The sequence below is a fragment of the Biomphalaria glabrata genome, chromosome 6 (genome assembly GCF_947242115.1).
Source record: "Biomphalaria glabrata chromosome 6, xgBioGlab47.1, whole genome shotgun sequence".
Lineage (NCBI taxonomy): Eukaryota > Metazoa > Mollusca > Gastropoda > Planorbidae > Biomphalaria > Biomphalaria glabrata.
The window spans coordinates 43,317,759-43,341,548 of record NC_074716.1 but is presented as its reverse complement, the minus strand read 5'-3'; the positions used below and the strand labels follow the sequence as shown (position 1 = coordinate 43,341,548).

At 36.5% G+C, this 23,790-nt stretch overlaps 1 protein-coding gene across 12 annotated transcripts in view; it reads left to right on the top strand.

Moving 5' to 3' along the window:
* The window catches only part of LOC106063880 (beta-1,4-N-acetylgalactosaminyltransferase bre-4-like), a 139,715-nt gene extending 124,736 nt beyond the window's left edge, over positions 1 to 14,979 (top strand). For all 12 annotated transcript variants that reach the window (XM_056032506.1, XM_056032504.1, XM_056032505.1 and 9 more), the window contains 3 exons: positions 10,603 to 10,790; positions 11,441 to 11,665; positions 13,188 to 14,979. In XM_056032506.1, coding sequence (XP_055888481.1) covers positions 10,603 to 10,790; positions 11,441 to 11,665; positions 13,188 to 13,317 — 543 coding nt within the window. In that variant the 3' untranslated portion in view covers positions 13,318 to 14,979. The remainder of the gene's footprint in view (positions 1 to 10,602; positions 10,791 to 11,440; positions 11,666 to 13,187) is intronic.
* The last annotated feature ends 8,811 nt before the right edge of the window (positions 14,980 to 23,790 follow it).

The window sequence follows — 23,790 nt, the reverse complement described above, 5'->3', positions numbered from 1 at the left end:
TGATCGGATAAACTGGCTTTTAGCGAAAAAGTTATTTTAACTGTATACAATTTTCATCTTTCTGTGGATTCCCTTTGGTCTACAGTTTGAGAAACACTTCATTAAAAGTTCATTAAGTACACATAGTGGTCCACAGCGTTGTCTATGGAATTATTTATAGCCATACAGTTAGAATAATATTTAAATTCAGGTAATATTCTTAACAAATTTTAACTCGTGGTGATTTTCTCACCATATTTAAAACACAAACTTTTCCACTTACATTCGATTAGATTCAACCTTTCAATTAGTACAGGAAACAGTAAAGATCAATTGATTTACAGCAGTTTATCATTTATATGAAGAAGGGGTCTGTTTTAAAGTAAATGTCATTTCTTTACAGGGAAATTCCTATGTCTTTGACAATTTAAGATTTAATATGAGTTTAGAAAATGAATATATTATTCTTTTTATTTTATTTTCAATAATAATTCAGTAATTGATGTTTATCTGCGCATCCAAAACTGTCAGATTTTCACTAGGTTTCTATGTGACGTCACATAAATCTATCAATTCAATCTATTGACTTAATTGTATGATGGAAAACCACACAGTAATGTTTACAATCTCTTACCAAAAAAAAATGGAAACGAGTGGACGACTAGGCCTAATGGGTGGCGAAAAAGGCTCCCGCGGGAATGCCCAAGAAGGTGCGAGAGCACCCTCATTGCACTGTGCGGGGATGTAAAAAAGCTCCCAGCAGCGATCTGGCAACGTCCATGCGCCGTCTCTCAAGGGGCCATTACATAAATGGCGTGTCCCGCACGGTTAGCCTGGTAAATTATACGAATAAGACGGGGTCCTTCAGCCGCGTCTCTACTCGCGAGTCCGGAGTGTCCGTGTCCATTGGAAGTGAACGCAAAAATCAAACTCTATGCTTATCCCCGAGTCTCACCCCCCCCCTCCCCCCGTCGGACAGGCTGGCGGGAAGGAGGAACTCGCTGTCCAATACAGACTGGTGAAAGGGAGCTTTTGTTCACTTTTGCTGGCCTTAGTGTTCCAAGTGCGACGCACAACACTACTAGACAATTTCAGATGTGGTATGTGCTCTTTGACTGTCGTTCGATGGTCAAGATGGTCCCGGGCTCGAACTCTGACATTGTCGCCGTCGTGCGGGGGGTTTGGGTTAGGATGTTATTATCTTCAAATCTGAAGGAGCATTCGAAAAGTGTCAAACAAATCAAGCCCGCAAACTTAAAGTGACCCTCGCCAACGTCGTCTGGTTTCGTTAAACTCGCTGTTCACAATAAACATTTTGTTTTGCGCCAAGTGCTACCGGAAGTGATAAGTTTCACTTTCCCAGAATTCCAAGCCATCACATTGCATTCGTGTGTACAGTAGTACACAAGTGTGCGAAATCAATTCTATTTTTAGAGATGCAGAAGAAATGAACACACACACACAAAATGGCCCCCCCTTTTCTTAGACAGCTCTTGAACATTGGACCATAATTCTTCGTGACATTTTCATTGCTGGGTTTAATTGATGGCTGGGTGTAAATACGTTTACAGCTACTTCAGTTAGGATATACTAAACACACTAACAAATAAAAACATACCATCTTTTCATTATGACCTCATTATGTTTAGTCACGTGATGTGTTAAGTATTTAAGTATACAGTTTTTTTTTAATAATTGTTTCATATAGACTATAGACCCATCTCTCTTTCACTCTCTCGTACTCACTCATTCATTCTCACCCCATTCTCTCTCTCTCTCTCCACCCTCTGTCTCTTTCTCGATCTCTCTCTCTCCCTCACCTTTTACCGTTTCTCTCTTTCTCTCTCTCTTTAAAGCTCTATCATACTATCTCACTTTCTCTCTCTCTCTCTCTCTCTCTTTCTCTCTCTCTCTCTCTCTCTCTCTCATGTCTCTGACTTTGTTTCTCTTTTTTTTCTCTCATCTCTCTCCCTTATCTCTCTCTCTCTCTCTCTCATCACTTTCGCATTCTCACTTTCTCTCACACACTTTCTCTCTCTCTCTCTCTCTCTCTCTCTCTCTCTCTCTCTCTCTCTCTCTCTCAATACACTATAAATCGTCAACCCTATGTCTGGTCTCATCATCTATTCATCTTCTAATTATATTTACTTGTATTTCAACAGAAGAGATTTCTTTGTTTGGGTTGTCATTGTTTTTTTATAATCTCTCCTAGGTTGCTTAGCAACCTGTTCCCAGGTGGAACGTTGGGAAATAATCCACCAACTGTGCACGTGCATTTGGGTCAGTGTGCTTATTAAAAAAATGGCATGGAAATACAATTCGAAACAAACCGAATAGTTGTTTTCCTGATGAACTTATTTGTAGGATCTAAAATTCGTCCTGAATTTACTAGTACAACTTTTAAACTTAAAAGCCTAAGAACTTTGGGTAAAGAGATGAATTTAACATTTGATCTTAATTTTGTTCAAGAAAAAAGTGAAACAAAAATGGAATAAAAATTCACATTTCTGTATGATCCTTGCTTTGTTGTCATTATTTCCTGCTAATTAAAAAAAAAAGTGATTGACAAGTCTGATTGCTCTAGCTACTACATCACTCCCAGGTTATCAGTAGCAGGAAGTTTGATCATTCCAGAAATCATCTTGACCTTTACTAGCCGATGAAGTGTTATCAGAACGCCAGGTTTGTTGAAAACGTTTGTCCACTCTTGGATTCCCTCAAGGGTTCTACGTCATTCTCCAGCAGCTGCCTTTAAAGAACAATGGAGTCAATTAAGACAACAATGTTGAGCTGATTTCACTTTGGAGAGTTCTCTTAGAATAAGCGTTACTTGGTCAAGTCCTTCTTCTAGTAAACACTGAGATCTTTTGTGCAGGATTTGGACATTTGTTGCTGATAAGTAATAGCATTTAGTAACAAGCAAATAAAAAATTTTTTTTTTATTAAAGCAAAGCTTTTATAAGGGAAAACACCGCACAATTACTGCCGTATCTCAATAAATAAGGTTTTTCTTCGAGAACAAACATAACCGTCGATGGTCGATTTAGATTCTATAAATACTTCAAGGTTTATCTCCTCTTTTTTCTATTAAATCTAAAATTAGTAATTACCACTAATTTATTAGCTAATTTGTTAATTCTTTGATTGATTCATGTGTTATCTTTGATTATGAATAATTGTGCAAAATTTCAACTTGATCCGAAGATGGGAACTGGTAGAAAAAAAAGGTGTCAAAGAATCCACTCAGACAGAGTGTGTTATTTTAAAATGACTGTTGACAAGACATCTCATCACATTTAGTTACCGTGGTAGACACTCCTCGTACTTTAAAAAGGTTGTGTTGTTGGCCCATTCTTTTTCTATATTTTTTTTAAGATGATGTCTAACCAACGAAACAATAAGGCATCCACGTCTCCGATCGCGATGTTTTTAGCTTACGACTGAAAACCGATGATCATTATAGAACCTTGAGTATCTAACCTACTGGCCACGTCCAGTCCTGGACGCGATGAAACAATCAACACTATCCGTGTCATAGATATGTTAACAACAATCGACCGAATTGTCCATCGTTGGTGGCTTTTTTTTCACAGAATGAATATCACAAACTTATCGAGTACATTCTTACTTCTGCCAACACAAGTTAACAGAAAGAACGATAACTGGTGTAAATATAACAAATAACGACAACTGACGTGACGTCATTTTAAATTTTTCTCAGTTCGAACATTTTTTAAAGAAAGTTAATTTGTAATTATCATTAAATTTTATTTTATATAGTAAAGGGAAGATGCATCTTGCAGTATTGAAATATGGAAGTAATTGTGCGGTTCTTTCCTTAATATAAGCTTTGATTTAAAAAAAAAATTATCTCTGTGCTTGGCGTCTTCAAACTTGACATAGGGATAAATCTTTTTTTTTTTTTTGTTTGGAAGGTGAAAGGTCAAGTTCGAGATAGCACTACTGAGCGATATAACAGAGCATCCTAGTGTGTAATTTTCCTATATCACTATCTCGCTGTGATTGTGGTGCAGGCCTCGTGCAATGGGCTCTGAGCCCTACAATTTCCCAGGCGAAACCTACACTTTGATACTCTGCCACATTTTTTTTTTATCTTGCCGTCAATATGCATGATAGAATCTCATTATTATCTCCACGTTCGCATTGGGTGAGAAGCTGAGGAGGAAGACGGGCATGTAATTTAGTTGAAACCCATTGCATTACATCGTGCTTTAAGACTCACCCCAGCTCATGGCCTAAAACAACGTTTGAACTTAACCCTCTATTACATGGACTAAAGCTCTGTGTTTACTGTGAGGGGACTCTAAAGTCTGTGTTTACTGTGAGGGGACTCTGTGGTTAATCGGAATGGAGAAGATAGGAGAAAGAAATAAAAATCACTGACTAAGACTCAATATAATTTGAAAATAAAATGGAGGATGCAGTTTTGTAAAAAAAATGTTTACCACAAGAGCCACATTCTAATGTTTGTTTGTTTTTTATCATGTAGAATTTTCTTAAAATAATTTAGTTTAGTGTACAAACAGGAAAAACATTTTGTTTTCATGGGTGTAATGTGTGCTGCAGTTTGATTTGGTTGCCCCCAGTAAGGTTTTCTTGACCTGTAAGTTTTGTTAAACAGTAGATTTTGTTGACCTGTAAGTTTTGTTAAACAGTAGGTTTTCTTAACCTGTAAGTTTTGTTAAACAATAGGTTTTCTTAACCTGTAAGTTTTGTTAAACAATAGGTTTTCTTAACCTGTAAGTTTTGTTAAACAATAGGTTTTCTTAACCTGTAAGTTTTGTTAAACAGTAAGTTTTGTTGACCTGTAAGTTTTGTTGACCTGTAAGTTTTGTTAAACAGTAGGTTTTGTTGACCTGTAAGTTTTGTTAAACAGTAGGTTTTCTTAACCTGTAAGTTTTGTTAAACAGTAGGTTTTGTTAACCTGTAAGTTTTGTTAAACAGTAGGTTTTGTTGACCTGTAAGTTTTGTTAAACAGTAGGTTTTGTTGACCTGTAAGTTTTGTTAAACAGTAGGTTTTGTTGACCTGTAAGTTTTGTTAAACAGTAGGTTTTGTTGACCTGTAAGTTTTGTTAAACAGTAGGTTTTGTTGACCTGTAAGTTTTGTTAAACAGTAGGTTTTGTTGACCTGTAAGTTTTGTTGACCAGTACGTTTTGTTGATTTTCCCTGAAAATCAGCTGTAGTTGACTACATTCCTGTTGAACGAAAAAACCACGATAAACGCACTGGGCACGACACGGCCTAAATAGTGCCGATGTGCCAAGAACCCAAAATATCAGATAAACGCACTTTTTAAGATTTGAAACAAGATTCGGCAGTCAGCAGATCTTCAGGTCTTTTTCCAAGAATGTCCTAGGTCAGTCTTTTCTAGTGTGAATTCGGCTACGTGTTTGTGTATACAGTCTCTATGTATTCGAGGATTTGAACCCTGGACTTTCGGCTTAAAAGTCGGTCACCTCCAAAAACAAAATGAATGTCCTAGTGTTACAGTTGATGTTTGTGAGTGTAAATAGTTTTGCTCACGTGCTTCATTTGGGTGAGTACAACCAGCAAACCAGCAGCAGATATCAAGATTGTTTTTTTTCTTTCCCGAGCTCTTGATATCTCTTTCGTCTGCCTGACCTTCCAATGTGACACTCTCTAGACATCGTCTACATCCCCCCCCTCCCTCGCTTTTTTTTTCCTTGGCTGAGACGATCGTCATGGCAACGATAGCCTCAACTGTTGTTGTGGGCGATGTGGTCAGTAAGAATATCTCCTGTCTGGCATCGCGCAGCATCGCAAGTCGTGAGGAGGGGGGGAGAGGAGGGCATTCTGCATGACAGAGACCTTCAACTGACTTCAACAGGTTATGTTACTTCGTCTTGATTGTCAGAGATTCTCACTCGGAGAGCTGCTCGGAATTGTAAGATGTGATTTTTGTACAAAGCTTATATCAAGTGAATTTTTTGACACGTTATTTCTCCCACGCTCATTCTCTGATCAAACTGCAACTCTACACAGTTATCTAGTGTCTGTGTCCGCTGACTGACATCTTGAAAAGGCTTATTAGTATGATGTTGGTATATGCATGTTTCAAGACCATAGATTCTCCACACATTTTGAGAACCTTTGCTCTCCTTCACATAGATAGAGATTATGCTTCCAAAAGACAGTTTAATTGATTTAATGGTATTTTTAAGACGGATTCGTGTGTTGTCATCGACAGTTGATTATTGTGCAATTCAAGTTGATCTGAGAGTGGGAAGTGGGAGAAATGACGTGTACAAGATTTGGACCAGACAGACGGAGTGAGTTGATATTAAGCTTTGTAAAAATAGACCCACATCAGCTTGAAAAATTTGTAAAAAAAATAAAAAAAATGTTTTGAACATTTCCAGGTTTCTATCTTACATAAAGGGCGTGTCATCTATATAGCCATTTGGGACCCTATTAGACCTTCTTAACATCTGAAACTAATGCTAAGGTCTCGATTAGTGAACCATAACAACGCTTCTGGTCCTTTGACGGGGTGCTATCGTGACATCTGTGACCCATATCGAAGGTACCGTTGCTTTCCGGTCCCTAGAACCCCATGCCGCTCTTACTCAGCTCCATTGGACACCTGAGTCCTGACCCAATACCTGAGTCCTGACCCAAAACCTGAGTCCTGAACAACACCCCATGCCGCTCTTACTCAGCTCCATTGGACACCTGAGTCCTGACCAAATAGCTGAGTCCTGACCCAACACCTGCGTCCTGACCCAACACCTGAGTCCTGACCCGCAGATCAAAAATGTTTAGACATCACTGGCCTAGATCATTTTTTGTTTGTTTCTTGATTTGTTGCTCCACTTGAGAGTTATGCACCTTGACTATAGCCCGCGGGCGTAAGTTGAGCTTTTAATTGGTCACAAACTTGACCCTTTATAAATCTTTATCTCTCTTTCTTTTTCTTTAATCGTTAAAATATATGTGTGTGTGTGTAATTAGCTGCAGTTCAATCGAAGGTTCAGTTGGGTTCAAAGCGATTGGTTTACGTGATCACGTGTTAGTTCATCGCTAATGGACATGCCCTTTGTTTGTTGATGTGTTGGAAGTTGATGTGTTGCTTGATGTTTCCTTATTCGATTACGTTATAACGAATGCAATCAATGCTGTTGTTGAAACAGATGTTAGTTTAAGAAATGTCTTACCTTTTACCATACTAGCATCCGTCGAATGACTCTCCAACAAAATTTCGATTTAGCACTTACTTTTCATTGAACATTTAATGGTTCCTTAACAACTGACATTTTGTTATATTGCCCCCCCCCCCCTTTTTTTTTCAATTTCCCCACATTGTTGCTTTTCTCTCTTTTGTTTCTCTTGCTGCATTTTATTATCAGTGGCGTAGTGAAGTAGCATCCTTGGCGCGAAGGAATTCACCATTTTGCTTCTAAATTATGGTATATTTGTTATTCTTAAATTATATTTCTGGTGCCCGAGCAAAGCAACAAATCGATGTCAATCTTATTACTTTAAGTTTGAAATATGTTTAAGGAAGGTAACTTGCTTTCTTTGTCTACCTCTTTTTTTGTTTTCTCAGAAGGAAGGACTTAGCGAGCCCTGAAGACCTTGTAATATGGTCGTAGAGTTTTAATTTGCATTTTCTGACAGCAGGTCATCCTGGGGTCCAATGGCTATCTCCTCGTTTGGGATGAGGTCTTTGAATGTGATGCCCAAGGATGTTTCTGTGGCATAAAAATTCCATTGCCGAGATCCCCTTCTATAGTTAAAGGAAAGTAGCTCTTAAACTGTACTTACAGAGTTGCATTCAATTATGTGTTGAGATTTTAAATAATAATAATAGTGTCTAGACAATGTGAAAGTACTCTATTAGATAAAATTGTGTTTGTTTTAGTTTAAGCTTTCTTTCCAAAATATTACGGTATCTATCAACCACTTGAGTTACATGAATCAATAGTATGAGATGACAGTAAAGTCAAGTTCGTTATAATTCATATCTGCAGTTCTGAAGTGAATATTTGGTATTCCTACTATTAATCAGTCTATAAAATTATGTAACACACACTTTGTACCTAATGAGATAATGATTTTTCCAATTATTTAAATGTGTCCATAAAAGCGGAGCTCGAGACCACGATAGATTTCTACTGAGGTTCCTAAACTTGTGACAAACAATGCACATTTAGAGTATGTACTGTCGCATCAGATACAGTGTTGCTCGATATGGGTTCAGTCACACTTAACTTACCGGCAGGGGTCAGTATTCGTATTCTTGAACCAACGGGTCACCTGCTATTGTGTTTTGAACGTAGACTGGATCAAAAAAAATAAAAAGTTTTAATTTTTGTATGATAGAGTTTGCCTGGAATTAGTAAGAAGATAAAACTGTATCGATACACATTACTATTCAATTACTTTTGAATACCGAAGCAATTCAGTCTTAAGTTTCAGGGTGCTCCATTTAACAGGAGTAGGTTAGTTTCAGGTATTACTAAAGGACTAGGCTAGTTTCATGTATTACTAAAGGACTAGGTTAGTTTCAGGTATTAATACAGGACTAGGTTAGTTACAGGTATTAATACAGGACTAGGTTAGTTTCAGGTATTAATACAGGGCTTGGTTAGTTTCAGGTATTAATACAGGACTTGCTTAGTTTCAGGTATTAATACAGGACTAGGTTAGTTTCAGGTATTAATACAGGACTTGGTTAGTTTCAGGTATTAATACAGGACTAGGTTAGTCCTGGTCTCGGACCCTTCACTATAACAATTGTTCAATAGAGATTTACGTTTGGCTAAGATACAGGACTAGAGTCTCATTAATGTTGTTTTGGAAGAACTCAACTGCTTGAACCAGGCAGTAGTTGTTGTGTTTAGCTCCAAACTTGTGATGTTGAGACCGTCAGCTTTTTCATCCAACGATTCTGTCAATTAGGTCAGCAGATATTGTATAAGATATCTATTATTTATTGGCACATATATTACACGTAGAACTCTAAAGATTTAGTCTAGATATAGATCTACTTTCAATAAACTTAAAGCAACTTTCAATTCAATAATGCCTTACATTGGGAAAATACCCGAACAAGATAGTCTTTTCAAGAACGCAATAATCCTTTCAACGTCGATGGATCTAGACCTAGATTTAGTCAGCCAAATTTACATTTATTTTTGTTTTACTTTGAAAAATTATAACATGCTAGTGTTTCTTTTCTCAGCGATATACATCAAATGTTAAATTTATAGGAAATCGTTAGAGCAGTATTCGAGATAGCGTTCACCCAGGTTTCCCCATGAGTGAGTGAGTTAAATAGAAATATTGTAAAAAGAAAACAGTTTTTCATTATTGACTGAATCATTAGGTCTTCGCCCCTGTAATCTGTCAACATTAATTTAACGTTTGTTGCTGACCCAGCCATCAATTTCTCCCCCCCCCCCACTTTGCAGTGTTTCTTTGTCACTAACAATTCAATGGAAAACCACTTCTAGTTTCATCCTGGGGCTGGCGCTGGCTATGGGTGCGATGTCGTTGTACAGTGTTGTTGTATGTCTAGATCTATGCGCTGGACAGTGTGCACTAATGGTTGACCACCTGTTTCTTGAAGAGTACCCATCTAGATCTATGTAGAGTCTCAATTTATGTAGATGTTGACACATTGCAAGGGGGGGGGGGGGGCTACATTTGAGGGTTGTGTCCTTTTCTTGATCTTCTTTTCCTGTCTCTGTATTGTATTTATGCCACCTTTTTCAACTTCTATTTTGCTCTCCTCTCTCCCATGCCCTCTCCCCCCCCACACACACCCACCCATACTCACCTCTTCTTTCTTTCTTCCTCTCTTTGCTCATGTATCTCATCCTTTCCCTTTTTCTTTACTTCTATTTCTTACCCCCCCCCCCACACACACACACAACCTGTCTCTCTCTTGCTCTCTCTCTCTGTGTCAATGTCTGATGAGCTTGTCAAACTATAAATCTAAATTTCTCGCACTAGTTTATGAACTGTAGAGGAGTAAAGTAGAAGTTTGAAGTAGGCTTAGACTTAGTTTATTTGTCGATTTGAGGTTCATTTAGTAGAGAAGCTTAGACTTCTATGTTTAAACTTAGGTTGTTGTCAATTTGAGGTTCATTTAGTAGAGAAGCTTAGTCTTCTATGTTTAAACTTACTTTATTGTCAATTTGAGGCTCATTTAGTAGAGAAGCCATGTTTATAAAATAAGTTGTAGATGTAAAAAAAAACCAAACAACTTCATCCTTTAGAAATGACAATTATTGCGTCCTAGTTCAAACCTCCAGCAGGACTTCAGTGGGTTGAAACTTGGGACCATCTCAGTGCCAGTCCATAACACATTCCACACAACCAGGCAGTAGTGAACTGCTCACTATGGGGCAGGAAGATATCTAACACAGTCTAGTAGGGCACAACTGCTCAATGCGGAGAGGTGGGTTAGGTGAATAGATGCTGCAGGGGTCAGTCTCACTACTTGCACTTATTTCATAGAGATTAAATGTTTATTTTAATTGGAAGTATTCTGATGTTGAAAGTAGAATGATTTCCTTTGTGACTGTCTATTTTAACCCATTCAATTTCTTTATATTTCTTTCTTTCTTTTTCAGTATGGAAATGAAACATTCAACAAAGGGCGCATCATGAATGCAGCCTTTCGAGAGGCTCTGCAGCTGTTTGACTTCCAGTGTGTAACCTTCCATGATGTTGACCTAGTGCCTGAGGATGATAGAAACATGTATTCTTGTACAGAACAACCCAAACACATGTCCATTAGCATAGATAAATTTCAGTATACGTAAGTAGTTAAGACCCAGTTTGTTTGTTTTTAAACTTCTATAGGAGAATTTTGTTTTATCTAGATAATATTCTAAGCTAAGGGGAGATTACAAAAAAACAACTTTAAGTTGAGAATTAGATCATTTACTTCAAATGTTATAAGTACTTGAGTAGCTTAGTGGCTAACGTTTGGACCTTCCAGCATGGAGGTTTGAGATCCCGAGTTTGAATTCAGACTCAAGCAAAATTTTTTTAAATAGCTTTTGAAAAGGCAGCTTAGAAACCTTCTCCCAGATGACACCTTCCAACTGCCCAAGTGGTCCACAAAAGTGATTGGACCATAGCGCACTGTATCATGCTATAAGCATGAATTTTGTGCTTAACAAAAACAGTTTATAAAAATATTTCCAATTGCACAAAGTCTAGATATATTAAAATTAATTACATGATTGGTTAAAAATAATTGATGAAATTTGACTCAATATAATGTTTAAATTTCCATCCAAACAATAACTTTTGTATATTTCTGCCCTAAAATATTTGTTTTTAAGTAACTAACTTGAAGTTAATCAATCTTATTAGAAAAATTTACTATTTAAAATGCTATGTTTGATAAAATGCTATTACACAACCAGTAAGCTAAACTTATAGTTTGCATCTTGTCTCCAGACTTCCATATCAAGGGCTTGTTGGAGGTGTTCTGATGTTTAGAACTGACCACTTTCAGCTTGTCAATGGCTACTCCAACATGTACTGGGGCTGGGGAGCTGAGGATGATGACATGACTACCAGAATTCTCCACAGAGGTTTACGAATCTACCGTCCACCTAGCAATATAGCCAGGTACAAGATGGTCAAGCATGAGGGCCGCAAAGGTTCAGAAGTAGCTGTCAGGTAGGTTTACCACATTGATAAACCATTTTAGAAAACCTTTTATTGACAATGCCCTCTAGCTGAGTGTAAAACTAATTGCCTGTGAAATTAAGTAGCAATGGGGACAGGATAACTTAAGTACAGAGCTTTTAAGTGACATTTCAAATTCTAGTGTTTAAAATACCAAGCTGAAGTGCTGCTTGATATATGAACATATATGTAACTAGAGGGCTCTGGCTCAATATTTTTTTTTTAACTTTTTGCACTGCTACACAAAATGAAAAATCTTCACAATAGAATAGAATAGAATAGAATACTGATTCAGTCACCACACATACAGTTCTTTATAGCGCATTCATTTCATTGATATATAATTTTATTCAAATAAAATAAAATAATACTTAGCACAGCAAAATCTAGAATATTCTAATAAAGCAATTTTGATACACATTAGAAACATTCTTTCTCCAAAGACTAATATTGCGGGCACAACATGGCCTGAATTGTGCTAATGTGCCAAAAATCCAAATATTATATTGCAACTTTATTCTCTTAATTCTAAATTTTTTTCTCTCTCTCTCTTTCTCTCTTTATTATTAAAACTAGACTTACATGATTATACTTTAATCTTCTCATTGTCTGATTTCATTTGCATGCTATTCAAACTTACACTGAATAATCACAATGAAGAATCTAGTATCATACTACTTGTCACACCACTATATACCGTGTGACTATGTGCATCTATCTGGAGACAGTAAAGAGATGTCTTGGATTCATCATGCTATCTATTATCTACATTACAAACTAATCTAAAGTAGTTAAATTCTAACTCACCTACCAACAGTATCACCTACGTTAGGTCTTCAATTCAAAGTTTACTTTTGTGTCTTATTCTATAACAAATTTTCTAATTGGCAAGCATTTTAAATTTGTACAAATTTTTTCGAATAGAATCACATCTTTAAAAGTCTTGTACAGTTTCTATGTTAAGAGATCGTATCTTGAATTTTCAAAAAATAAAATGTATTCTCTCTTATACTCCCTGTTTGCTTAATATCTAGTCAATATCTAGTCAACTCTGATTTGAAATTGTCACTCTGATTTGGATCATGCTATTTGGATATTCTAGTGTTGGGTGATGATTCCACAATAGCCAGTTGAAAATTTCTTTTGTTACTTTGGAGCTTGTTTATCACAGTTCTTTCCTATTCTTTTTTATAAACTAAATTCCATCGTGATTTTTTAGACTTCAGAGAAGAATTTTCAATGTCAAATTTAGACATTTTTTATTGATTATATACTAAAAGCCAATGAAATATCCTAAGCACTTTATTTTTTTTCTGATTGGTTTAGTTCGAATCATATTAAAAAATGAAACAAATATGAAAGTGGAAACTTGTTTGTGTTTTTTGATCAAGTTTTTTCTTGGGGCTGAAAAAGGAATACAAGTGTCAAGGAAATTGCAAAATTTAAAATGAATGAAAAATATTTTGTTTTACCATTTTCTTAAAACTTTTTTTTTTTAAATGTATCTTTTCAGAATGAAATTACTTAGATCAGCCGCTAGAAGGAGCAAGCTGGAAGGTCTGAACAACGTCCAGTATAAACTAGTGTCCACTCAGATTAGAGAACTTTTTACACATTTCATAGTGGATATAGGAACACCTTGACGAGTAGCCAACATTTAGATCAAAACTACTACTCAGTTCTACGAGAACAGTCCTGTCTGGGCTCTACATTGGCTTAGGCTTATCAAAACCAAGGTCATGACCAACTCCTGCTTGTCACCATGTCTTTCTGCCTGGTTCAGGTGTACAGCTTCTTCAGTCTCATAGCATCATCATTTGGATCACATCAACTTTAGAACTGATTGTTTTTTTTGTTGTTTTATAGTCATATACATTTCAATTCTTTTTTTCCCTTTTATTTATTTTTGAAATACAATTGACTTTTTGGGGGATAGTTTACATCTTCACTATTGTAATGATGTCATTTTACATAGACATACATGGCTCCAGTCAAACTTATTCATCATAGTAATTACTAATAACAGTATCTGTTTTACAAGAAATGTGCTATAAATGTTTGAAATAAATTTACTCAATTTTTGTTATAAATATAAATTATGGAAACATGTTTTTGTTTGTTTTACAACTGTTGATGCATACTAGTAGAATATACATTATACAATCCAAGTTTAAGATAATATTTCAACATTACTATTACATATCTCTTTGCACAGGCTCAGCATTGAATACAATTAGCATAATGTCTAATCTTTATTGGAATAATCTGGCTATTTAATTATCCTTTATTATGTTAACATTTGGGGCACCACACATGATATGTTGACCATCTTTCTCCATGCCTCTTTATTAAGTTAAATAATCTAAAAAAGGTATTCTAGAAATATAATCAACTTACTGACTGAGAAGAAACAAAAATAGTGAGAAGCTATTTCTGAATGGGTTTGAGATATTTTGTTTTTCTTCTTTGAAGTAACATTTGTCACTCTAGCTACTTATCCTAGTCTTGTCAGCCTCCTAGCTCTTGGTAGATATATTTTATGAACTATACATAGTTCTGTTTTAATAAAATCTGTATATGTTTATACTTTTAAAAAAATTATATACCGGTATTAGGGGAATCCCACAGAAATAATTTTGAGATTCTGTATAGGACTCTTATTTCAAAAAAAGATCAACTTAGGCCTGTTCAGCTCAAAGAGAAAGCATCAATAAGCCTGGCAGCTACAAAGTCTACAATAAAATGCATATACCTTTGAGTATAGCAAGAAGACTTTGACTAAAATCCAAATCAGTATTACATTTTAAATGGTCTGTATTCCTTTTCCTAGAGCTATCTAAAGCTTGATTCCAATAACATAATATAACAAAATATAAAATCTAATATCCATTTTTTGTTCTTAAAAAATGATAATTTTATTATTAACATAATATTTATGTCAAGGTTTTTATAGCCAGCTTACAAAATAGTTGGGAAAATGTTTAGCAATAGAAGAAAAACAAAAGCTTACTATATACATTTTATTTTAGCATTGGCATAAAAGGGATTTGCTGTTAGTGTATAATTAAAAAAACTAAAGGAAACAAAATAATTTTAATATATTGCATTTAATCTTGAAAGTAGCTGACATTGCCATCATAGCTATAAATAGATAACAGTCTCAGTTAGATTGTAACACCCTTAAGGGGCATGTTCAAAATTGAAGTTATACTCACATATTGATCTGAATTGACTTTATTTAGTGGCATACATTTGCAATGTATGAAAGGTAATGGTATTCTGTTTAAGCCTACAACACTGTCTCACTAATACAATAATAGGAGGATGTCAGTTTTAACTTTTTTTTTTTAATTTGGTGTTGGGTTTTAAAAACTTTATAAAAATAAGATTTTTTTTTTCATTGAACTGGAATATGTTTTATGGCTCGATTTGTTGAAAAAGGTGATCTAATAAGAATGAATGAATTTATTATTAAAATATTTCTTCAAAAATAAGACTTAATTAGTCTGAAAAAGGTTTGATAATTAACAGAATGTGTTAATTATCTAGGTTTTCTGAATTTGTTGACATTTTGCATGGAAGTCCTTGATGTTGATGAAGTTTTATTCAAGAGTTTCAATGGAAAATTTCAATATTTCACACATGTCTTTGATAAACCATTACTTTGTACTGTCTAATGACTATGTGATCCTTCACTTTGTTCTGTCTGATAACCATGTGGTGCTTCACTGTGTACTGTCTAAACCATGTGATACTTACAATGTATCCAATTACTGGAATATTAATGTTTTTTTTTTGTATGTGTAAGTCGATTCCATGAGTGATTTCTTTGTTTTCGGAATGTCTGTTCAAGTGAACTTTTATCTTTGACATGTATAGAAGATTAGCTCTCATTACCCATCAGAAGTTGATCTGCCCTTTGCTCACCCAAACACTGTATAAACTAATCTAAAAGATCTTTCTATGTGATATGTTTACACAGTGACATATCTGAAGTTTCAAGTCAACTTCTACTTGGAACAATCAGATTGGATCCACTAGGCACTAAATATACATATAAAAAAAAAAGGTCCTTCTCACCAGTGGCATAGCTAGGAACTTGACCTCTTTGGGGGCCCCTGCATTTTGCTAAATATTTAATGTAAAAAAAACCCACTCATTTGGTGGCCCCCCCTCAAGTGGAGGCCTGGGGAGATATTCAAATTCCTCACCCCACCCTAGCTACGCCTCTCCTCACCCTAGCTACGCCTCGCCCCACCCTAGCTACGCCTCTCCTCACCCTAGCTACGCCTCTCCTCACCCTAGCTACGCCTCTCCTCACCCTAGCTACGCCTCTCCTCACCCTAGCTACGCCTCTCCTCACCCTAGCTACGCCTCTCCTCACCCTAGCTACGCCTCTCCTCACCCTAGCTACGCCTCGCCCCACCCTAGCTACGCCTCTCCTCACCCTAGCTACGCCTCGCCCCACCCTAGCTACGCCTCGCCCCACCCTAGCTACGCCTCTCCTCACCCTAGCTACGCCTCTCCTCACCCTAGCTACGCCTCTCCTCACCCTAGCTACGCCTCTCCTCACCCTAGCTACGCCTCTCCTCACCCTAGCTACGCCTCTCCTCACCCTAGCTACGCCTCGCCCCACCCTAGCTACGCCTCTCCTCACCCTAGCTACGCCTCGCCCCACCCTAGCTACGCCTCTCCTCACCCTAGCTACGCCTCTCCTCACCCTAGCTACGCCTCTCCTCACCCTAGCTACGCCTCGCCCCACCCTAGCTACGCCTCTCCTCACCCTAGCTACGCCTCGCCCCACCCTAGCTACGCCTCTCCTCACCCTAGCTACGCCTCTCCTCACCCTAGCTACGCCTCGCCCCACCCTAGCTACGCCTCGCCCCACCCTAGCTACGCCTCGCCCCACCCTAGCTACGCCTCTCCTCACCCTAGCTACGCCTCGCCCCACCCTAGCTACGCCTCTCCTCACCCTAGCTACGCCTCTCCTCACCCTAGCTACGCCTCTCCTCACCCTAGCTACGCCTCTCCTCACCCTAGCTACGCCTCGCCCCACCCTAGCTACGCCTCTCCTCACCCTAGCTACGCCTCGCCCCACCCTAGCTACGCCTCTCCTCACCCTAGCTACGCCTCGCCCCACCCTAGCTACGCCTCTCCTCACCCTAGCTACGCCTCTCCTCACCCTAGCTACGCCTCTCCTCACCCTAGCTACGCCTCTCCTCACCCTAGCTACGCCTCTCCTCACCCTAGCTACGCCTCTCCTCACCCTAGCTACGCCTCTCCTCACCCTAGCTACGCCTCTCCTCACCCTAGCTACGCCTCTCCTCACCCTAGCTACGCCTCTCCTCACCCTAGCTACGCCTCTCCTCACCCTAGCTACGCCTCTCCTCACCCTAGCTACGCCTCGCCCCACCCTAGCTACGCCTCGCCCCACCCTAGCTACGCCTCGCCCCACCCTAGCTACGCCTCTCCTCACCCTAGCTACGCCTCGCCCCACCCTAGCTACGCCTCTCCTCACCCTAGCTACGCCTCTCCTCACCCTAGCTACGCCTCTCCTCACCCTAGCTACGCCTCTTCTCACCAAGATTTTATGTATTTTTGTATGATCACCACAGTGTTTACTAATTAGAATGAGGTTAAATTCTGCAATAGAAGAAAATACCAAAGAAAGCTAGTACACAATGAATACTCTTTAGTGATTATTATTTGTAAATCTGTTCATTACGTGTACAATGTTTGTGTGAATTACACTGTTCATATATAAGATTTTTCTTATATCAAGCCTCACCTTGATCTCAGTCAATTCTGTCAGTAGTATTGAATGTCACGTACTAGCTTCACCTTCGACTTTTTGCTACAATTACTAGCATGTAAGATTATCTAGTGTTTGGTTACGCTTGATCATGTATATTTTCAGTCGCTATGATAGATTTAGTGGAGTCTCTGTCCTTAAACAAGACACACATCTACAATGAATTAGGCACAGAAAACAATCCTGGTGTTGACATTAAAAATACTTGAATGCAATAAGTTCATTAATAAGAGTTATTTCTTTAATCACAATATTGAATTCATAGATAAGATTTGTCCTACCTAACTGTACAATATTGAATTCATAGATAAGATTTGTCCTACCTAACTATACAATATTGAATTCATAGATAAGATTTGTCCTACCCAACTATACAATATTGAATTCATAGATAAGATTTGTCCTACCCAACTATACAATATTGAATTCATAGATAAGATTTGTCCTACCTAACTATACAATATTGAATTCATAGATAAGATTTGTCCTACCTAACTATACAATATTGAATTCATAGATAAGATTTGTCCTACCTAACTATACAATATTGAATTCATAGATAGGATTTGTCCTACCTAACTAGTAGTATCAATTCAATAAACAGACTAAATCAATGAACCATGATGATGGGCCTGCATACTTTTTTTTTATACTATTTTACAAATCTTTCGTCTCCTAGAAACTTCCAGAGGGTGCACTGTGACTTGACAGGTACATTTTGACCTATTCTCTTGTCACTTCTGAGCACATCAAGAAATGAAGCAGATTTTTTTGGTTCCTTGCTTAGCAAGAATCCACGAGTGAATGATGTCAACATTAGTTGTAATTTGATTTGTAAACAGGGTTTAAGGTTAGGTCACTCACCTCGTGACATCTAGTCTAAGGCCTAACTTGCCAATAGTTGTTTTAAACATAAGATCATGTCATCACTATCATGTTAGGAAACATTTTACCATATGATAGGTGGAAAGGGAGGGATACTGTGTCAGTTGAAAAGCTGAAGTATTTACATATTGTGGTGACAAATCTCTCTATTCTAGGCTACTTCCATTTCCTTCAATTATTGTAAACAAACTGAAAACAGTAAAAAAAAAAAAAAAATTTCTATTTATCCCAGTCTCTCTCTAAACATCATAACTTCTATGAGAAAAAAGAGTTCAACGTTTGTGTGTTATGTTGTTGTTGTTTCATTTAATCCAGAGAAAAGTTTCAATCTGTACAATTTTCTCATTTGTTATTTATTTGAATGATATCATGATGAACATCATAAATCCATTTATTTCACGTGTGTATTCTTTACAAGCTGGTTATATAGTGAGTATTATATATTATATATATAATGTGTGTTTGGACCAGCCTTTTAGCACTTTTCTTTCATCTAGATAAATTGTGAGGAAATCCAAGTGAATTATTGTTGTCCTCCTTTGTGTCAATGTCTTGGAAACCATTGAATGTATTTATAACATTAGAATCAAATTACAAGTTGCCAGTAAGAAACATCATATTATAATGAACACATTTTCAGTGGAATTCAGTTAAAATTTAGTGCACACTTTTTTTTTGTTTGTCTTTTGGTCTGCAGCTGTCTTGTCCATGTTTTTTTTTGTTTGTCGTTTGGTCTGCAGCTGTCTTCTCCATGTTTTTTTTTGTTTGTCTTTTGGTCTGCAGCTGTCTTGTCCATGTTTTTTTTGTTTGTCATTTGGTCTGCAGCTGTCTTCTCCATGTTTTTTTTTGTTTGTATTTGGTCTGCAGCTGTCTTCTCCATGTTTTTTTTTTGTTTGTATTTGGTCTGCAGCTGTCTTCTCCATGTTTTTTTTGTTTGTCATTTGGTCTGCAGCTGTCTTCTCCATGTTTTTTTTGTTTGTCATTTGGTCTGCAGCTGTCTTCTCCATGTTTTTTTTTTTTGTCATTTGGTCTGCAGCTGTCTTCTCCATGTTTTTTTTGTTTGTCATTTGGTCTGCAGCTGTCTTCTCCATGTTCTTTTTTTTTGTTTGTATTTGGTCTGCAGCTGTCTTCTCCATGTTTTTTTTGTTTGTCATTTGGTCTGCAGCTGTCTTCTCCATGTTCTTTTTTTTTTGTTTGTATTTGGTCTGCAGCTGTCTTCTCCATGTTTTTTTTGTTTGTATTTGGTCTGCAGCTGTCTTCTCCATGTTCTTTTTTTTTGTTTGTATTTGGTCTGCAGCTGTCTTCTCCATGTTTTTTTTTGTTTGTCATTTGGTCTGCAGCTGTCTTCTCCATGTTTTTTTGTTTGTCATTTGGTCTGCAGCTGTCTTCTCCATGTTCTTTTTTTTTTGTTTGTATTTGGTCTTCAGCTGTCTTCTCCATGTTTTTTTGTTTGTATTTGGTCTGCAGCTGTCTTCTTCATGTTTTCTTGTTGTTTGTATTTGGTCTGCAGCTGTCTTCTCCATGTTTTTTTTGTTTGTATTTGGTCTGCAGCTGTCTTCTCCATGTTTTTTTTGTTTGTCATTTGGTCTGCAGCTGTCTTCTCCATGTTTTTTTTTTGTTTGTATTTGGTCTGCAGCTGTCTTCTCCATGTTTTTTTTGTTTGTATTTGGTCTGCAGCTGTCTTCTCCATGTTTTTTTTTGTTTGTATTTGGTCTGCAGCTGTCTTCTCCATGTTTTTATTGTTTGTCATTTGGTCTGCAGCTGTCTTCTCCATGTTTTTTTTGTTTGTCATTTGGTCTGCAGCTGTCTTCTCCATGTTTTTTTTGTTTGTATTTGGTCTGCAGCTGTCTTCTTCATGTTTTCTTGTTGTTTGTATTTGGTCTGCAGCTGTCTTCTCCATGTTTTCTTGTTGTTTCCTATCAGATACTTGTATATTACTAGTGCACCACTGGCACAATATGAAATGGTTTGACTATGAATGGAACAAACATAAATGTGGAAGTTTGTAATCAACTTTCTTAATGTTCAGACCCTGTTGTGCATATTACTTACCCACTCTATTGACCTTTGATCTGGCAATATTCATAGATTGTAAAGTCTTTAGAGTAATTTGTTTACATTTGACCAAAGGATAAGATATTATTTTGTTTCTAGATGTGTATGTTATTAATAGATGATATAGACTGAACAGCAATCAGACTTTCAAATTCCATTGGTGTTATATACTATTATTTTTTTTAGCACCTTACAAAATATATAAAACCTATAAAATTGTTCTTTTAAATTGAAAGTCATGAAGATATGCTGGCACTGAAACTACCCAACAGTTTGGGGGAAACTTAGATTATTATACAGAAAAGAAGTTACAGTCATTTTTGTTGTGTGTGATTAGATTTTTTTTTTCAGTGCCTTTGTGTGGTGGGAATATAAAAAGTATCATTGTCATTAGTTGTATGTACATACTAGAATATTGCCAACTCCATTGTTTATGTGTGTGTGTTATTTAAGTGATGGAGATGGCAAGAAGAGCAATGGATGTCTGGCTTTCTGTCAACTGCTCATATTTGTATTTCACCCAAATTCCTGTTACTTTGAACAGATGTAGTTATGACATCATTTAAGGACACTTCTTTAAAGATTAACATTATCTAATAGTTGCAACTAATAGTACAATTATAATGTCCTTGGTTAGACAGCTTTGGAATAGAGCAACAAAAACTTTAGACATTGTAGTGGTCATATTTATAGAAACAAATATTTTAACTCAGTCTGTAGCATAATGTGTTTATGATGTATTTAGTATGTGTGGGGGTCAGCATAATGTATTTAGAATGTGTGTGGGTCAGCATAATGTATTTAGTATGATGTATTTAGTATGTGTGTGGGTCAGCATAATGTATTTAGTATGAGGGTGGGCAGCTAAATGAGCTGGCTTGAAGATGTGATGAGACGTTGCTGTACAAGGAATGTATACTGTGGTGACTTATTTTGATGTGTATGCTAAAGTTGTTAGTTGCTGGTTGATACATTTCTTCAACACAACACAGCTCTGCATTTGATTTTTTTTTTTAACAATCTCCTAACTAATAATTTGTTGACCATTTTGTTGCATAATGAAAATACATGATGAATACATTTGTAATATAACCATTGCATCTCATGTGTTTGTTTTCTATTAGTGTTATTTTTTATTTAGTTGTACTGAACATTCTTCTGGGCATATCTCTGTCATCTTTAGTCAGGTACAGAAGGAATGAATTACTGAAGTATAATTGGTTATTCCTAGAGCTAGATTGAATGTTTGTCTAAAACATTTCACAAGCTTTTCATTTATTTTTCTTTTTGCAATAATCTAATTACAAATTTAAAAGCTTTTCAAAAACAGTCCTTTAAGGCTCAAGGCATGAACATTAAAGATTTGATTGCCCCTACCTCTGAGACTTGTTAAATACAGCAGACACCAGATTTTTTATTTTGATTTTTGGTACATTTTAGCCATGTCATGCCCCCAAAAGATGCCAGCAGATGACACTCGTTGCAAAAGAGAAGATATAAATGTATTAGATATTACACAGATATTATTTTTAAAAAAAAATGCTGAAAGAAAATAATTTTACAGGCACCATCTAAGTCTATTTTTAATGGTAAGCAAAGCTCAAGTGAACTGATTGACAACAATATATATTTATGTACATATCTATACTTGACAATATACATTTTTTTTTATAACCTTTCAAATATCTGGGTCAAATCTGGCTTCTCTAGCTCTATAATGACTTGGAACTCTCAAGACTGGTAGTAGGAATGAAATGGTCCATGAACACTTGTAACTAAAGAACAACTGATAAGTGGTCTTATAATGAATAGCTCAAGCATCTAGAACATCCAGCTAAGAAAAGAGTTGACCCTTGTTGACAGTCTGACACGTTTTAATTCAACACAACAATCTCATGTGGCCTTGACAATGTATGCCTCAGCTACACTTGCATAAATTGACACTCATGTCTTGTTGCAATGTCAACGTTCCTAGTTGTCTTTCTGTTATTACAATTAGACTGTTTCCCTGACCTATATATTAGTGTTGAAATTTTTGTTATATCCTGCCTGATGATGAACAAAGTTGTCAAACCCAATCATTAAAACTCTCTCTACCTGAAACATGAGAAATTATTAAGCAGTATGACCACGGCATAGCAGAAAGTTGGCAGCAAATGGCCTCTGAAAGAGATGGATAGCTCTCACAAGGGCTGCGGGATACACAATTGAGACCCAATGGAAAGCCATTATATAAGACAAAATAAACAACTTAAAGAGACCCCAGGCGGACAACGGCTTTGTCTGCAGATGCAGGAAAATATCCTTAATCTTTGGAATCGAAGACATTGCCATTATTATTATGCCCATGGTGAAACTCCCACTACCATTTCTTTAATTAATGGCATCTGGTGACTTACTGTTTATGACATTATAAACAAGAGAAACATAAAATTAAACAAAAACTTATGCAAAGTGTAATTGTATCAATTAGTTTGGATCTGTCATGTAATTAAATTTGTAATAGATCTAGACCAACACCAATAAATCTGTGCGATTAGAAATATTTTGTATCAATTGTTCTTGTTTTGCTCTACTTTATGCTTTCTCAATATGCTATGATCCTATCACTTCTCTGGACTAGTTAGGGGAAAGGGGGGAGAGAGAAAGGGAGATCTGGGGGGATTTTACCTGAATTGTTTTTTAAAAGCATTTAGTACAATAACAAAAAAAAAATGGAATGACCTGAATTCAAACTCATGACTCAAGCCTCCTTAAACTAAAAGTAGCACTCTGCTAGTAAGGTGTCTATAAAAATGGAAGACTGAAGTTTTGTTTCAAACTTACTTTAAAGCAGCAAATGGGACTAATTCGGCTTATACCACCATGTCAGTCAAGTACAATTTTTTTCCCTTTTTCAAGATACCAAACAAAATAATTAATTACCAATAGTTAATTAACTAATTGGTTATTTTTTTAAATTCATTCTTGTGTTGTCAGATAAAAGAAATAATTGTTCAAAATTTCAGCTTGATCTGAGAACGGATGTTGGAGAAATAATGTGTATAAACTTTTTATCAGACTAGAGTTGATATCAGCTTTGTAAAAATAGGGAGAAAATTGAACATTTTGTGAAATCCATTGAAGACCACCCCAAGACAAAAATATTTCAATCTGATTTGACCCAGATATTGGATATCTCTAAGTGAGGAGGGGTTTTCTTTAGATCAAAAAACTTGTTTGTCATCTATTGTTTATTTTATACCACTGAGAATATCTTATTAAACTATAGTGTACAGATACATTTCTTGACATGTACAGCTAAATTCTTTAAGTACAGTTAACCCTTTAATAATCTGGTGTTTTTGATAATCCACCAAAACCC